Here is an 18,672-nt window from a genome sequence, read left to right as displayed (position 1 = left end):
TAGGTGGACGGTGGACCTTTCACCCCCTGCAGACAATGGATTTTGGAGTGTTTGCGTGGCCAAATTGTTTTGCGTGGCCAAATTGTTTTGCGTGGCCAGATTGTTTTGCGTGGCCAAATTATTTTGCATCAAGTTATAACTTCTGAAGTATTTACAGAGAGTACAGGTCTTTTCTTTTCACACTTAGGTCATTTTTGTTGGAGAGGAAGCTGTGGATGCTGGAGGTGTTCGGAAGGAGTTTTTCCTCTTGATTATGAGAGACTTATTAGATCCTAAATATGGCATGTTTCGATACTATGAGGAGTCTAGACTCATCTGGTTTTCATTTCAGGTATGGTAATTAAAATCAATTTTGGTGTAAGACCTTTATCTCGCCCCAAAAATGGGTTCCCCGCACTTGCCACTTTGAGTCATGAATGTCGAAGGCTGATTTCCAGTAAATCCCATTATGTAAAATCTATCGACTAAGATTGCAACAATTTTGATAAGAGGTAAACCAAAAACCTAACGGGTGCCAGTTACTGAACACACTAAGTTCATATAGCTTCGCACGCACGTTTTAACAAAATACTGTTGGCAGCCAGTCTCCTGATTAGAATTGGAAAGTCTCAGGGCTATAAATACTGAAATAGTAAAAGCATTGTTGGCACATCACCCAAGTAAAAAATCATTAAAAACAAATCTGCATGGTTCTAGAAATGATTTTTTTCTTTTAGCCCATCTTGCTTCATTAAATATGAAAGACCAGGGTCAGGATTCTCAGACCCCCCCCCCCCCCCCCCCGTCGGTTTTTGGGCGGATGCAGGGATCACGCCACGCCAGTCGGGAGCCGTTGGCAGCCTAGCAATTCTCCGGGCCCTGATGGGCCGAGCGGCCGTCTGTTTCTGGCCAGTCCCGCTGTCGTGGATTGGACATGGTCCCACACGGCGGGTCCTGGTTGGTAGACCGGCTGGTGTGATCATCGGGGGGGGCACGGACGGGATCCGGCCCTGGGTTGGGGGGGTGGGGTCCCACGGTGGCCTGGCCCGCGATCGGGGCCCACTAATCCGCGGGCGGGCGTGTGTCGTGGGGGCACTCCTTCTGCGCAGACCTCTGTAGGGCTCCGGCATGGGCGGCGCGGAGAAGACACCCTCTTGCACATGCACCAGAATATGCCGGCCAGTCTGTGCATGTGCGGAACCACGGCAGAGGTTCTGTGCATGCGCTAACTCGCGGCGGCCCTTCACCGCCGGTTGGCGCAGCGCCAACGCCTTCGGCGCCGGCCTAGCCCCCGGAAAGGCGGAGGATTCAGCAACTTCAATAGGGCCGACGCCGGAGTGGTTCATGCCATATTTTTACGCCGCCGTCTGGCCATCAGGGGATTCGGGAGAATCCCGCCCCGATAGTTTCCCCCACCGCCCCCTCTTTCATCATTTCAAGAGTTTACCACCACCTCTCCATCCATTAGTCTGTGTATTGATCACTGTCTGTAGAATGATTTTCTAACATAAGTCCGAAATTGTTCATTTTCTACAATGAACAAATTTATTATCACGATTTTCCTCGTCGTGTGCTATCTTGTCTAACTCTAAGATCACTTATTGCTTCCTTTCAAGGCTAAAAAGCCCAAGTTCCTCCAGTCTTTATTTCTCACACTTCTGAATTGGATACAGTTACAGTCTGACGGGAACAGTGACAGTTTGAGGGTGATTTCCTCTGACTTGTATTCTGCTGTTTTGGCAATATAGTTCAACCTTCTCTTTGCTTTTTAATTGCTCTGAAGTAGTTGGGCAAGGTGAGTATTGAGTGCTAACGACCCCGAGATCTCTTTCATCATCATCCTGTCTCACGTTTGCCCCATCATTTTCTATAATACCTCACATTAACCTATTCTAAATGTAATGTACCGTTGTTCTTCCGAATTACATTACTTGCAGAGTATTAGCTGTGACTCAGTATTAACACACTCATCCTGTCAGAAATCATGGGCACAGAGCATATGTTTGCACTGTGCTGAATTTGGGTGCATTTGCATGCGATAGTGAGAGTTTGGTGACTGAGGGATATTAAGGGTTCATTTTTATCTAAAGTCTAGTCTTTTTTATATTTAGTTAATTAACTTAAAAGTTGCTGTTTGGTTTAGTAGAAGGTGAATTTTCAATCAGCTTTAAACAGAGGTTCTACTTGCAGCTACTTGCAGCTGGAGCTTGTTAATTAGTTAATTGAATTAGGCCAGTTTTCAGAGGCTAGAGTCACAGTATAAAGGTGAGCCAGTTTACAGTGCTGACTTTGTTTGCACTGAGTGCTGAATATGGGTGCATTTGAGTGTTACAGTGAGAGTTTGGTGGCTGAGGGAGTTGGGTGAGAAGGGAGCAAGGTGCTTCTTTCATTTCGTTTCCTACACTTCCTCAAAGAGCGAGAAGGGAGCCGGGAGTGCAGCTGACTGGGAGCAGAGTCGGAGGGCGGAGTTCCAGTTGGTCCACAGGGCAGCTACATTCTGTAAGGTAAGAGGGGATGGAGGATTGGGCAGTTGCATGCTCCTCCTGTAGGATGTGGGTGGTGAGGAATATCACCGGTGTCCCCGCTGACTACACCTGGGGATGGGCACCCAACTCCAGCTCCTCGGAGACCGTGTTAGGGAACTGGAGCTGGATGAACTTCGGATCATCCGGGAGGCAGAGGGAGTGATAGTGAAGAGTTACAGGGAGGTAGCCACAGCCAAGGTACAGGACAAAAGTAGCTGGGATACAGTCAGGGGAAGGAAAACGAACGGACAGACAGTGCAGGGATCCCTTGTGGCCATTCCCCTTCAAAACACGTGTACCATTTTGATTGCTGTTGGGGGGCTGGTGACTTACCGGGGGAAGGCCCTAGCAGCCGGTCTCTCTCACTGAGTCTAGCTCTGTGGCTCAGAAGGGAAGGGGTGAGAATAGAAAAGCAATAGTGATTAAATAGGAGACTAAATGGTTAGGGGAATGGATAGGAGATTCTGTGGTCGCGATCGAGACTCCCGGAAGGTATGTTGCCTCCCAGGTGCCAGGGCCAGGGATCTCTTGGATCGAGTCTACAGGATTCTAAAGGGCAACCAGAAGTCGTGGTGCACATAGGCATAGCTAAGAAAAGGGATGAGGATCTTAAAAGTGATTTTAGGGAGTTAGGTTGGAAGCTAAAGAGCAGGATGAGCAGAGTAGAACAAAGAACAAAGAAAACTACAGCAGAGGAACAGGCCCTACGGCCCTCCCAGCCTGCGCCGATCCAGATCCTTTATCTAAACCTGTTGCCTATTTTCCAAGGATCTACTTCTCTCTGTTCCCCACCCGTTCATATATCTGTCCAGATGCATCTTAAATGATGCTATCGTGCCCGCCTCTACCACCTCCGCTGGCAAAGCGTTCCAGGCACCCACCACCCTCTGCGTAAAAAACTTTCCACGCACATCTCCCTTTAGTAGTGATCTCAGGATTGCTACCGGTGCCACGTGCAAGTGAGGCAAGGAACAGAGTGCGCAGCTGAACACGTGGCTGCAGGGCTGGTGCAGGAGGGAAGGTTTCAGATATATGGATCATATAAGGGGCTGGTTTAGCACAGGGCTAAATCGCTGGCTTTTAAAGCAGACCAAGGCAGGCCAGCAGCATGGTTCTATTCCCGTACCAGCCTCCCCGAACAGGCACCGGAATGTGGCGACTAGGGGCTTTTCACAGTAACTTCATTTGAAGCCTACTTGTGACAATAAGCGGTTTTCATTTCATTTTTTCATTTTCATTGGGATATCTTCTGGGGAAGGTGGGACCTGTAAATGAAGGACGGATTGCACCTAAACTGGAGGGGCACCAATATTCTGGGTGGGGGGTTTGCTAGAGCTCTTCGGGAGGGTTTAAACTAGTTTGGCAGGGTGATGGGAACCAGAGCTATGAATCAGAGGATAGGGTAGCTGTTGAACAGGCAGAAATAGTATGCAGCAAGTCTGTGAGGAAGATAGACAGTTGATAGGGTAAAGTTGCACTCAGTGGGATGGGTTAACGTGTGTCTGTTTCAATGCAAGGAATGCCAGGAATAAGGGAGATGAACTTAGTACTTGGAACTACGATGTTATGGCCATTACAGAGAGATGGATTTCACAGGGGCAGGAATGGTTGCTCGATGTTCCGGGGTTTAGATGTTTTCAGAAGAAAAGGAAGGGAGGCAAAAAAGGAGGGGGAGTGGCACTGTTAATTAGGGAGTGCACCACAGCTGCAGAAAAGGAGGCAGGCGCTAGAATGTGGCGACTAGGGGCTTTCCACAGTAACTTCATTTGAAACCGACTTGTGACAATAAGCGATTTTCATTTCATTTCAGTTGAGGAGAGTTTGTCTACTGAGTCAGTATGCGTGGAAGTCAGAAACAAGAAAGGAGCGGTCACTTTATTGGGAGTTTTCTATCGACCCCCCAATAGCAGCAGAGAGATAGAGGAACAGATCGGGCGGCAGATCTTGGAAAAGTGCAGAAGTAACCGAGTTGTTGCCATGGGTGACTTCAACTTCCCTAATATTGACTGGAACCTCCTTAGTGCAAATGGTTTGGCTGAAGCAGATTTTGTCAGGTGTGTGCAGGAAGGGTTCCTGACTCAATATGTAGATAGGCTGACTAGGGGGAAGGCCATATTGGATTTGGTGCTTGGCAACGAACCAGGCCAGTGTCAGATGTCTCAGTGGGAGAGCATTTCGGTGACAGTGACCACAACTCCTTGACCTTTACCATAGTTATGGAGAGTGACAGGAACACACAGTATGGGAAGGTATTTAATTGGGATGGGGAAATTATACTGCTGTCAGACAGGAGCTGAGGAGCATAAAGTGGGAACAATTGTTCATGGGGACATGCACAACAGTAATGTGGGGGTTGTTTAAGGAGCACTTGCTGCGAGTGCTGAATAGTTTTGTCCCACCGAGACAAAGGAATGGTAAGGTGAAGGAGCCTTGGGTGACAAGAGAAGTGGAGCTTCTAGTCAAGAGAAAGAAGGAAGCTTGCACAAGTTTGAGGAAGCAAGCATCTGACTCGGCTCTAGAGGTTAATAGACTCGAACAGGTTGTTATTAAGAAGGAGGATGTGCTGGAAATTTTGAAAAGCATCAGGATAGATAAGTCCCCTGGGCCTGACGGGATATACCCAAAGTTACTACGGGAAGCGAGGGAGGAGATTGCTGCGCCATTGGCGATGATCTTTGCGTCCTCACTCTCCACTGGAGTAGTACCGGATGATTGGAGGGAGGCAAATGCCGTTCCCCTGTTCAAGAAAGGGAATAGGGAAATCCCTGGGAATTACAGATCCATCAGTCTTGCGACTGTGGTGTGCAAAATATTGGAAAGGATTCTGAGAGATAGGAGTTATGATTATTTAGAAAAACATAGTTTGATTAAAGATAGTCAGCATGGCTTTGCGAGGGGCAGGTCACGCCTCACAAGCCTCCTTGAATTCTTTGAGGATGTGACGCGACACATTGATGAAGGTCGGGCAGTGGATGTGGTGTATATGGATTTCAGTAAGGCATTTGATAAGGTTCCCCATGGTAGGCTCATTCAGAAAGTTAGGGGGCATGGGATACAGGGAAATCTGGCTGTCTGGATACAGAATTGGCTGGCCAAAAGAAGACAGTGAGTAGTAGTGAATGGAAAGTATTCCTCCTGGGGCTGGTTTAGCTCACTGGGCTAAATCGCTGGCTTTTAAAGCAGACCAAGCAGGCCAGCAGCACGGTTCGATTCCCGTACCAGCCTCCCCGGACAGGCGCCGGAATGTGGCGACTAGGGGCTTTTCACAGTAACTTCATTGAAGCCTACTCGTGACAATAAGCGATTTTCATTTCATTTCATGGAGGTCGGTGACCAGTAGTGCCCCGCAAGGATCTGTTCTGGCACCTCTGCTCTTTGTGGTTTTTATGAATGGCTTGGTTGAAGAAGTGGAAGGGTGGGTTAGTAAGTTTGCTGATGACACGAAGGTTGGGGGAGTTGTCGATAGTGTTGAGGGTTGTTGCAGGTTACAGCAGGACATTGACAGGATGCAGAGCTGGGCTGAGAAGTGGCAGATGGAGTTCAATCTTGATAAATATGAAGTGATTCATTTTGGAAGGTCGAATTTGAATGCTTGAATACAGGGTTAAAGGCAGGATTCTTGGAAGTGTGGAGGAACAGAGGGATCTTGGGATCCATGTACATAGATGCTTCAAAGTTGCCACCCAGGTTGATAGGGTTGTTAAGAAGGCGTAATGTATGTTGGCTTTCATTAACAGGGGGATTGAGTTTATAAAGCTATATTATAAATTATATTATAAAACTCTAGTTTGACCACACTTGGAATATTGTGTCCAGTTCTGGTCACCTCATTATAGGAAGGATGTGGATGCTTTGGAGAGGGTACAGAGGAGATTTACCAGGATGCCGCCTGGACTGGAGGACATGTCTTATGAAGAAAGGTTGAGGGACCTAGGGCGTTTCTCACTGGAGCGAAGAAGGCAGAGAGGTGACTTGATAGAAGAGTACAATGTGATGAGGCAAGGATAGAGTGGATAGCCAGAGTCTTTTCCCTATAATGAGGGGACATAATTTTAAGGTGATTGGACGACGGTATAGGGGAGATGTCAGAGGTAAGTTCTTTACACACAGAGTGGTGGGTGTGTGGAATGCACTGCCAGCAGAAGTAGTGGAGTCAGAGTCATTAGGGACATTAAGAGACTCTTAGGCACATGGACAGCAGTAAATTGAAGGGGTAATCGCCACAACATTGTGGGCTGAAGGGCCTGTACAGTGCTGTACTGTTCTATGTTCTATCTGCTCTCATCTGACCCCTGAGGAAGCGCTGCACTGTCAGGTGCAATCTTTTGGATGAGATATTAAACTGATCTCTAAAAGCTCTCTACTTTTCAGAGAAGGGGGAGTTATCACAGTGTCCTGGCTAACAATCATCCCTCCACCAACATCACTGAAATAGATTATTTGATCATTATCACATTGAGCGTGAAATCTGGCTGAGTGCAAATTGACTGATGTGTTTCCTTACGTTAGGAAACAACTATACTTCAAGAGAACTTTATTTGTTATAAAGTACTTTGGGAGAGTTCAAGATTGTGAGACCTGTTATATTAGTAAAGTGCTTTCTTAGATATCTTTTCCAATTGAGTTTTATTTTCAGAGCTTCCTTTTTTCTGTGCAAAGCCCCATTTCTGATGTTCCCTCTCTTCTACTTTAATGTCACTGGCGAGGGATGTCAATTCACTTTGCTGGAAATTCTGTGCGTTGTGAGTAGAGGTTAATGTAATTAAGATGATTCACCAATGAAACCCACTGCCAACTCTGCACATAATGAAATTGGACCAAAACTGTGTTTCTTGGCTTGGCTGCTTTCCAGTCTTGGTTACTTAATGGAGTATCTTCCTGGTCTTAAATACTATTCCATTCCTCTAAACTCTTGGAGGTCTTAATTGAAATAGATGTTAAACTAAAGTTCCAACCAATAATTGGAGAAAACACTTTTCTCTCCTGAATATTATCTCATTGATGAACTATGTTAGTTTTGCTGCATTCTACATGATTTATTTTATTTGTGAACTTCAAATGTTAAGAATTTCTGTGCATTGTGGCAATATGTGAAGAGATTAAGTAAAACAAGCATTACAATGAATGTTTCTGTTTATCTTGTTTAGACCTTTGAAGAAATTGATTTATTTCATTTGATTGGTGTCATCTGTGGTCTTGCTATCTACAACTTTACCATTGTTGACCTGCATTTTCCATTAGCTCTGTATAAGAAACTGCTAAAACAGAAACCTACCTTAGATGACCTGAAAGAATTGATGCCCATCGTTGGCAGGTTAGTTAATGTGACTGCTTTTTTAAAAGGTCTATATTCATTCAAATTTCCTTCACGCAGAATTTGTCTGAAACTAAATTGGTTCTGAGAAAATCAACAGGGTTAGGCGCACCTCTAAAACTTTCATTGTGAAATCTAATAGCTCCCAACATATAAACGCTTTGGTTCCAAGAATACCAACTGTTTCTACCTTCTTCTCCCCATAGTAATAATTCTGAGAAGATTGGATATCTCTGGTATTATATTTTCAAACTTTGAGCCAGGCTCAGTAAATTGTTGGTATTCTTGAAGTAGAATAAATATAAGCTTTAGTGCTTGTTTATATTTCAGTAGTATTTCGCTGTTTAATCGGTTATGGTTTGGGCTTTCCACTTCTTCCCTCAGTGGGGGGACCATCGCTATTTTACTTAATTTTGAGGAAGCCCCAAAGCAAATTCTACTGTCATCCCACTTTACTCAAAATACCAAATACAAATGTTCAGTCCTCTACCGACAAGCAGGTTTAGGAAGCACAGCCTTTCCTGGGGGCTATAAATGTCCCCCGGCTCCGGGGGGTGTCAGTGGATTGCTTTACTGGATCAAAATTAATTCCCAAATTTAATTCTTAAAAGAAAGTGTGCAAAAATATTTAAGACGGTAATGAATTGTTCCAACTCTTTTTGTCTCGATGCTGCCCTGTCCAGATGCTCCTGCATCAGGGAGATGGTGGTGCAGTGGTATTGTCATAGAATTTACAGGGCAGAAGGAGGCCATTCGGCCCATCGAGTCTGCACTGATCCTTGGAAAGAGCACCCTACCAAAGCCCACACATCCACCCATACCCCGTAACCCCACCTAACTCTTTTTTTGGACACCAAGGGCAATTTATCATGGCCAATCCACCTAACCTGCACATTTTGGACTGTGGGAGGAAACCGGAGCATCCAGAGGAAACCCACGCAGACACGGGGAGAACGTGCAGACTCCACACAGACAGTGACCCAAGCCAGGAATCGAACCTGGGACCCTGGAGCTGTGAAGAAACTGTGCTAACCACTGTGCTACCGTGCTGCCCACTGTACTAATGATCGAGAGACCCGGGCTAATGCTCTGGGGACATGGGTTCACCCCAGCAGCCGATGGAACTTCAATTCAATAAATCTGGAAACTATTCTCAGTAATGGTGATCGTGAAACTGATCATCAATTGTCATAACCCATGTGGTTCACTAATGTCCCTCAGGGAAGACAATCTGCTGACCTTCCTTGGTTTGGCCTACATGTGCCTCCACGCCCACATCAACCTGGTTAATTTAGCTGCCCTCTGGAATAGCCGCAAGCCACCCAGTTCAAAAGCAATTAGGGATGGGCAACAAACGCGACCTAGTCAGCGATGCCCACATCCCAAGAAAGAATAAATAAAACGGGCAGCACGGTGGCCTAGTGGTTAGCACAACCGTCTCACGGCGCTGAGGTCCCAGGTTCGATCCCGGCTCTAGGTCACTGTCCGTGTGGAGTTTGCACATTCTCCCCGTGTCTGCGTGGGTTTCGCCCCCACAAACCAAAAATGTGCAGAGTAGGTGGATTGGCCATGCTAAATTGCCCCTTAATAGAAAAAATAATTGGGTAATCTAAATTTATTAAAAAAAAAAGAATAAATAAAACATTCCATCTTGGACCTTCCTCCAGAGCAGCCCAGATTCGTTAAGTTGCCTTTTCTAGGACTTGTACATGTCTTATACACAAAATGTACAAGACAATTTCTAAAATACTTATGACCATATTGTTTTGGGGGTATGGTTTGATATTTTGAAATTCAAGATTTACCGTTGGGTTAGAACAAATGCATATGGGCAAACCCCACTTCAGAATTCCCTTGGATCAGGACTCAATGCCAAGTGCGGCAGTAACCCATATCTTCCTGACCTGGGGTATTCATTGCCATGAGTGCTACACGCTGGAGACAAAAATAAAGAAACTAAGTAGAAAAAAAACTTAGCCAGCCAGATTGCTGCCACCCATTACCCTGCTGCTATCTATCAGCCAAGTGGGGAGGAGAGCATGGGTCTGACAACAATATATCTTGAGGGCAGGATCCAGAAATAATTGGTTGTAATTTTCTAAGAAAGGTTTCACTACAAATATTTGATTTGAATGTTTGTGATTAATTCCTGAATGCATGTTTCTTTTTTGCCCTCTGCCTATCTCAGCTTTTAAGAAATGTTAAACATTCCAATTATCAACAAAACAAAATAACTAGAACTTCCTGATTGCTTTTGAAATTCAGCTTTTTTAATTTGGGAAAATAATTCAATTTAAGATGAAGGAAGTCAGTGTTTCCATCTCTTGACAATTATAAAATGTAGAATTTGACTATTTACACCAACAAAATAGTTTTAAGTAATTATTGGTTCCTGTTCCCACACCATTACCTCTGGTGTCTCTCAAAAATTGATCCTGGCCCCCTTCCTCTTTCTCAGCCACATGCTGCCCCTCAGCAACATCATCCATCATCTGAAAGTATAGCATTAGTTTTCACATATACTCTGACTACCCCCAGCTCTATCTCACCTTTCTCGACTACTGACACTGTTGATAAATTCTCAGATTGATTGTCCAACATCCAGTACCGGATAACAAAAATTTCCTCCAATTAAATATTGGGAACACCAAAGCTGTTGTCTTCAGCCTCGAATCCATACTCTCACAAAATTCTCACATGTTTTCAAATCTCTCCGTGGCCTGGCTGCTTCCTATCTCATCTCCTGCAGCCAACAACCCTCCCAAGATACTTGTGCCCTCGCCTGCCTCCCAGTTTTTATTTGAAAAGGATGGGCTTGCAGTCAAAATATTGGATCTTGTCATAGGAGTGCAAATTTTGCGGTTCTGTCTGTTCACGAACGTGTATACTCATATCATAATTTTTTACACCAGCAAATCCCGAAAAGGCGCCGGAATGTGGCGACTAGGGGCTTTTCACCGTAACTTCATTTGAAGCCTACTTGTGACAATAAGCGATTTTCATCTCATTTTCATTTCAAATCAGTTAGCTTTATATCTATCGGGACTTTTGTACAGGAGTATGCAGCAATTGTTGGATTACCCAGAGGAGGCTGTGGAAGAGATCTTCTCCCTCAACTTCACAGTAAGTCATTACTTAAATCTGTTTGTTTGAGCACGTTTAAACTTATTTCTTAATAAAAGCAAATTACTGCCGATGCTGGAATCTGAAACGAAAGGGACAATGCTAGAAAATCTCAGCAAGTCTGGCAGCACCTGCAGGGAGAGAAAAGAGCTAATGTTTCGAGTCAAAGCTAACAGACAGAGTGGGAAATATTTATACTGTGGAGTGAGAATGAAAGATGAGTCATAGCCACAGAAACCCAGGGAAACCGGGTGCTAATGGCCACAGAAACCTCTCTTGGGGACTGCCATTAGCACTCTTTCCCCTTGGTTTCTGTGGCCATTAGCACCCGGTTTCCCTGGGTTTCTGTGGCTATGACTCATAGAACATTACAGCGCAGTACAGGCCCTTCGGCCCTCGATGTTGCGCCGACCTGTGAAACCATCTGAAGCCTATCTGACCTACACTATTCCATTTTCATCCATATGTCTATACAGTGACCACTTAAATGCCCTTAAAGTTGGCGAGTCTACTACTGTTGCAGGCAGGGCGTTCCACACCCCTACTACTACTCTGAGTAAAGAAACTGCCTCTGACATCTGTCCTATATCTACTACCCCTCAATTTAAAGCTATGTCCCCTTGTGTTGGTCATCACCATCCGAGGAAAGAGACTCTCACTGTCCACCCTATCTAACCCTCTGACTATCTTATATGTCTCTATTAAGTCACCTCTCAGCCTTCTCCTCTCTAACGAAAACAACCTCAAGTCCCTGAGCCTTTCCTCGTAAGACCTTCCCTCCATACCAGGCAATATCCTAGTAAATCTCCTCTGAACCCTTTCCAAAGCTTCCACATCCTTCCTATAATGTGGTGACCAGAACTGCACGCAGTAATCCAGGAGCGGCTGCACCAGAGTTATGTACAGCTGCAGCATGACCTTGTGGTTCCGAAACTCAATCCCCCTGCTTATAAAGGCTAGCACACCATATGCCTTCTTAACAGCCCTATTAACCTGGGTGGCAACTTTCAGGGATTTATGTACCTGGATGCCGAGATCTCTCTGTTCATCTACACTACCAAGAATCTTGCATTCCTGTTACTCCTTCCAAAGTGAACCACCTCACACTTTTCCGCATTAAACTCCATCTGCCACCTCTCAGTCCAGCTCTGCAGCTTATCTATGTCCCTCTGTATCCTATAACATCCTTCAGCACTATCCACAACTCCACTGACCTTCGTGTCATCTGCAAATTTACTAACCCATCCTTCTACACCCTCTTCCAGGTCATTTATAAAAATGACAAACAGCAGTGGTCCCAAAACAGATCCTTGCGGTACACCACTAGTAACTGAACTCCAGGATGAACATTTGGCATCAACCACCACCCTCTGTCTTCTTTCAGCTAGCCAATTACTGATCCAAACCGCTAAATCACCTTCAATCCCATACTTCCTTATTTTCTGCAATAGCCTACCGTGTGGAACCTTATCAAACGCCTTACTGAAATCCATATACACCACATCAACCGCTTTACCCTCATCCACCTGTTTGGTCACCTTAAAAAAACTCGATAAGGTTTGTGAGGCATGACCTACCCTTCACAAAACCGTGTTGACTATCGCTAATCAACTTGTTCTTTTCAAGATGATTATAAACCCTATCTCTTATAACCTTTTCCAACATTTTACCCACAACCGAAGTAAGGCTCACAGGTCTATAATTACCAGGGTTGTCTCTACTCCCCTTCTTGAACAAGGGGACAACATTTGCTATCCTCCAGTCTTCCGGCACTATTCCTGTCGACAAAGACGACATAAAGATCAAGGACAAAGGCTCTGCAATCTCCTCCCTGGCTTCCCAGAAAATCCTAGGATAAATCCCATCTGGCCCAGGGGACTTATCTATTTTTACACTTTCCAAAACTGCTAACACCTCCTCCTTGTGAACCTCATTTCCATCTAGCCTGGTCGACTGAACCTGAGTATTCTCCTCGACAACATTGTCTTTCTCCAGTGTAAACACTGACGAAAAATATCCATTTAACGCTTCCCCTATCTCCTCTGATTCCACACACAACTTTCCACTACTATCCTTGATTGGCCCTAATCTTACTCTAGTCATTCTTTTGTTCCTGATATACCTATAGAAAGCTTTAGGGTTTTCCTTGATCCTATCCACCAACGACTTTTCGTGTCCTCTCCTCGCTCTTCTTAACTCTCCCTTTAGGTCCTTCCTGGCTAACTTGTAACTCTCAAGTGCCCTAACTGAGCCTTCATGTCTCATCCTAACATAAGTCTTCTTCTTCCTCTTGACAAGTGCTTCAACTTCCTTAGTAAACCACGGTTCCCTTGCTCGACAACTTCCTCATCTTTCATTCTCACTCCACAGTATAAATATTGCAAGAAAGAAGCAAGAAATGTCAACAATTCGCTGAAAAAATCAGGAAAAAAAGGAAAACGGGTCAGTGTTGCAAAAACAAATTGCAGTCAGGATTGCATGATATGTATCTGAATGTACAAGGTATTGGAAGCAATATTGGACAGTTAGAAACTATGGAGGGATGTGATATAATGGAAACATGGTTTGTTTTCAGACGGGGCTGAAATCTTAACATTCCTATTTCCAGGAATGATAACTGGGTGAGTGGATAAGGGATTCTGTAACAATGCAATCCCTGGGGCATCCTTCTGTTCAGCAATGAGAGATTGTGCAAGAATGGGACTTGGAAATAGGAGGGTAAATTGTAAAGTTTCTTGTTTGCATTCTTGACCACCAAATTGGGGATGCCAAAGAATGGGAGATCTTTGCAGTTCAAAGATATGCAAGTACAAGTAGGGTCATTTTACGTGATCTTAAATGTTGCAGGAAAGACTGGAATCAAGTTAATGAATATTGTCAAAATGAAGAATACACCCAAGACTGCTTTTTGCACCAGCATGCTCGTAGCATAGTCATGAAATAAGCATTGCTCGATTTTTTTTTAGGAGATAAAATGGGTCAACTAAGTGATGAGAATAGTAGAGCAGTTGGAAAATACTGGCCATAAAATAATTGGGTGTAATTTAAGAATAGAAAAGCACAATTAAGGGCACAGATATGGATTGTTAGGAAAAGGCAAGTTCAGTTTGATAAGAAATGTGACACAACTAAACCAAACCGTAAAGGTGGCCAGAGGGTCAATAAATCGGTTGTGGGAAATCTACAATTCGGGGAGCATTCGATAATTAAATTGCCCGAAAACCAAAGGGCAGCACCAAGACGGAGGTCTGTGTAAAAAAAAAAATAGGAAGTTTGAAGCGAAACGAACTTAGAAAGTGTATATAAATATTCAGAATTGGCAGGTAAGCGAAGAACAGCTGGTTCGCCAAGTTTGCCTGGAATTTTTAGTATGTACAACATCTGGTGGGAAAGAGATTTGAAAGGCAAAAGGGAATATGAAAAAAATAAGCAAAAGATAGGAAAATAAATACTTTTTATAAATATTAGAACGGTAAGCTAAAAGCACCCAGGAAAGTGAGCAAGCAAGACTGGTTGGAGAAAGAAGGCATGTGGAGGTATTAAACATTTTGCAGTAATGTTTAGAAATGTAGATGTAGATATACTAGAGAGGATATTGAAACGGCGTTGTGGAAAGGAACTGGGTGCGCAAAGAATAACAACTCATCACGAATGATAGAATTCTGATGGACTGCACCAAAGGCTATTGAAAGACGTCAGTAAGGTGATGACCGAGTCACTGGCAACAAGCTTTCAAACTTTTATGAATACGCATTTTGTGCCTTTTGGCTGGAGATTAGTCAGTGCCCCTTTGGCTCAAGAGTGCAAAGGATGAGGGGGGCGGGGCCTGAGCTCAGAGGGTAGCATGCACGTGGAGGCTCTACTACTATCAAAAATACCTTTTAAGTGCAACAATTGAAATATTTTGGAACGTTCAGAACTTGGCATAAGAAGGCACTTAACCAGAGTACTGGGGGGGGGGGGAGGAAGAGGACAATTGGGTGAGCAACTAAAGAACTGGAAGGGAAGACACAGTGGCAGGGGCGCATCCGGCCAACTTTGCGAGTGCAGGGTGGCTTGGAGTAACAGCATCGTGGGTGGCTCCCACACTGCTGCCGGCAGTTCGGGCTTATCAGCCCGATCGAAGGAGAACCCCGTTATTTTAGAGGTTTTTTAAAATCTTGTTTCCTCTCAAGGGTTTTTTTTTCCTCTCTCTCGTGGGGTCTTCCTTCCCTTGGTCTTTTTTTTCTCTCTTTTCGTTTTGTCTCGTGGGTCTCTCTCGGGATTTTCTTGTTTTTTTTTTCACTTTTCTCTCTCTCGGGGGTAGTGTGAGCAATGGCCGCATCGTGGGATCAGCCCGATCGAAGTAGAACTCTTTTTTTTTCTCCATGTTTTTTTTAAACACGTGAATTTATTTTTAGTGAGGGTTTTTGTTTCCTCGGTTCTCTTTTCCTTTTCGTTTTTTTTGGGGGGGTTAGAACATAGAACAGTACAGCACAGAACAGGCCCTTCGGCCCTCGATGTTGTGCCGAGTCATGATCACCCTACTCAAACCCACGTATCCACCCTATACCCGTAACCCAACAACCCCCCCTTAACCTTACTTTTTTTTTTAGGACACTACGGGCAATTTAGCATGGCCAATCCACCTAACCCGCACATCATTGGACTGTGGGAGGAAACCGGAGCACCCGGAGGAAACCCACGCACACACGGGGAGGACGTGCAGACTCCGCACAGACAGTGACCCAGCCGGGAATTGAACCTGGGACCCTGGAGCTGTGAAGCATTTATGCTAACCACCATGCTACCGTGCTGCCCTTTTTCTTTTTCTTTTCCCATTTTCTTTTTTTCTCACTCCTCCCACAGAACCGTGAATCGATCACCGCAAAAACTCGCCAAAACTCCCACAGTTCTGTTACCCGAACGTGAAGAACATGGGAGACGAAAGAAGGAGAAAGAAAATGACGGGAAAAGGCCAGGCCAGGGGCCGCACAGGGACCAGACATGGAAGGGACCTGGAGCGGAAGCAATCAGACGAGCGGATCAGCGCACAAGGCAGCAGAGCTCAATTCTCGCCGGAGCGAAAACGGCGGAACAGCCAAGTACAAAACCTTCCCTCACTGGGAGGGAACTGGACGGCGACATTCCTCTCAGAGGCACTGAAAGAGCACCATCAAGAAATTTAAACAGGCATACAGGCCGCGATAAAAGATGCAGTTGCTGAAACTCTGGTGCAAATACAGATTGTTCTGAGCAGGGCCGTAAAGAAACTGGAGGTCCAGGAAGCCACCATTAAACACCTTGAAAGAGCCGCAACCGACCAAAGTGACCGGATTGTGGTACTGGAAAAGGAGATGGAGAGACCGGTCGCAATGCAGGGTAACCTGAGCGGGAAGATCGAGGGCCATCAAAATCGGTCAAGGAGGCAGAACCTGTGGATCTTGGGCCTGCCAGAAGTAACCGAAGGCAGAGACCCCACTAACTACATGCCCAAATGCTGGGCAACCTGGTGAGAATGGCGACCTTCCCTAACCCTCCAAAAATAGACAGGGCCCACCATTCACTATGATGAAACCTAAGGCAGCAGAACAACCAAGGGCCATCATAGCCAAACTACACTGGTACCAGGACCGGGAAAGAATCCTGTGCTGGGCCAGGCACCCCCAAGAACCGCAGTTGGGAAGGACACAGACTCCGAATTAATCAGGATGCTGGTTCTAACTTGGCCGGAAATCGACAGGGTGAAAGCAGCGTACGCTTCAGAATGTTGTACCCAGCCAAGCTCTTGGTCACATACCAGGGCAAAGAACTTTATTTTACGGCCCCGGCTGAAACAGATAAGTTTGTCGCAGAGTGTGGGCTGGGGCAACGACAATAGGAGAGTCGGGAAGGGAGAAGACCTCCTCTTTTCCCCCCCTCCCCAACATAGCCCGACTGATGAACTGTCAGCTGCCACCCGAGAGATCGCCACAGTCACAAGAGCGTGGCCCTATACGTGCAGAAGGAACGCGGAGGAACAAGATGGCGAAAGAACAGACAGAAACCACAGTGTGGGCAGGAGGACAGCGGGGCAGTAACTCCCGGGAGGAGGGTCACCACACTGGCAGGAGAGTTAGCGCCAGGAGCATGCAGCAGATAGAGGCCAAGGCACTCCCCCAGCAGGGAGACAGCGCCTGGCGGGTGGGGGGGGGAGGGGGATGGAGAAGCAAAAGGGGGAAAGAGCTGGGGGAAGGGGGCCAGGGGGGGTCATGGGGAAAGGGACAGGAACAGACTGAAACGGATAATATGGCTATATAGGGCCACAATCAGGGGCCTGGAACAAAGAAGTACTGCAGACAACCACCCAGTACAGTCTCTGGGTGAAGGGAGATCCTGCAGTACAGGGTCCTACCTACATGGTGGACATACTGTGGCTGTGTTGGGTGCCCCCTGGACAAAGGGAAACCCCAAAGTGCAGGAGCATTTCACATGGCCGACGCACAGTTGGCGGCCTTGTTGGGAAGCCCCCTGGACAAAGGGAAACCCCGGAGTGCAGGGAGCCGACGCATGGGGAAAGCAGTGATAGTGGGCACCTTGGACAGCCCCCTAACAAAGGGAAACTCCAGAGTGCAGAGGCACGTCCACCAGGTAAGTATGGTAAGTATCTCACAGGAGCGGGGTGGCAAAAAAACCTCCACCAGGATACTCACCTGGAATGTCAGGGGACTTAACGGCCCAGTGAAAAGATCTAGAGTCTTCACCCACCTAAGAAACATGAGACCCGACATAGTCTTCCTCCAAGGGACACACCTGAGAGAGCAGGACCAACAGCGGGTAAGGAAGGGTCAGGCTTACTATTCCTGCTACAGGACAAGGGACATGTTGGATGCCCCCTGGACAAAGGGAAACCCCGGAACTCGGACCAGACCGCATGGGGAAAGCAGTGATAGCGGCCATCTTGGACGGCCCCCTAACAAAGGGAAACTCCTGAGTGCAGATAAACCAGGGAATGATAGACTCGAGAGTCTCACATCGGTAGTAGGAAAACTACTGAATAAAATTCTAAAGGACAGAATCAATCTTCACATGGTGAGGTTTGATCAGGGACAATCAGTGGGAGGTCATGCTGAACGAATTTAATTGAATTTTCTGAGGAGGTGACTAAGTGTGTAGGTGAGGGCTGTGAAGTTGATGTAGTTTATATGGATTTCAGCAAAACCTTTGGCAAGGTCCCACATGGGAGACTGATAAAGAAGGTAAGCACATGGGATCGAAGGTAACTTGGAAAATTGGATTCAAAGTTGGCTTAGTGATAGGAGACAGGGTGGTGGTAGAAGGCTGTTTGTGTGTCTGGAGCTAGTGTCCAATGACATACCATAAGGATCATTGCTGCGTCCCTTATTGTTTGTTACATATAGAAATGATATAGAAGAAAATGGGTGGGGGGGGGGACAAACAAGTTTGCAGATGGCACGAAGATTGGCCGGGTGGTTGCCAGTGAAGAAGGTGGTCATGGGTTACATGAGTATATAGATGAATTGGTCAGATGGACCGATCAGTTGCAGATGGAATTTAACCCTGAAAAGTGAGGGGTGATGCACGTTGGAAGGAGTAACATGACAAGTGAGTACTCCGTGAATTGCAGCACACCAGGAAGCTCAGAGCGGCCTTTGTGCTTGTTCACAGATCCCTGAAGGTGGAAGGACAGGTTAATAGGGTAGTTAAGAAGGCATATGGGACACTTGCTGTTATCAGTCGTGGTATAGATTA

The 18,672-nt window shown here is 45.9% G+C and overlaps 1 protein-coding gene across 4 annotated transcripts in view; it reads left to right on the top strand.

Moving 5' to 3' along the window:
• The window catches only part of herc4 (HECT and RLD domain containing E3 ubiquitin protein ligase 4), a 133,155-nt gene that overhangs the window by 95,163 nt on the left and 19,320 nt on the right, over positions 1–18,672 (top strand). For all 4 annotated transcript variants that reach the window (XM_038821315.1, XM_038821312.1, XM_038821313.1 and 1 more), the window contains 3 exons: positions 188–331; positions 7,652–7,818; positions 10,875–10,941. In XM_038821315.1, the coding sequence (XP_038677243.1) occupies positions 188–331; positions 7,652–7,818; positions 10,875–10,941 (378 nt within the window). The remainder of the gene's footprint in view (positions 1–187; positions 332–7,651; positions 7,819–10,874; positions 10,942–18,672) is intronic.

Source organism: Scyliorhinus canicula, chromosome 16 (assembly GCF_902713615.1).
Source record: "Scyliorhinus canicula chromosome 16, sScyCan1.1, whole genome shotgun sequence".
Lineage (NCBI taxonomy): Eukaryota > Metazoa > Chordata > Chondrichthyes > Carcharhiniformes > Scyliorhinidae > Scyliorhinus > Scyliorhinus canicula.
The sequence above is the reverse complement of the archived record's forward strand: the minus strand, read 5'-3'. Positions and strand labels throughout refer to the sequence as shown.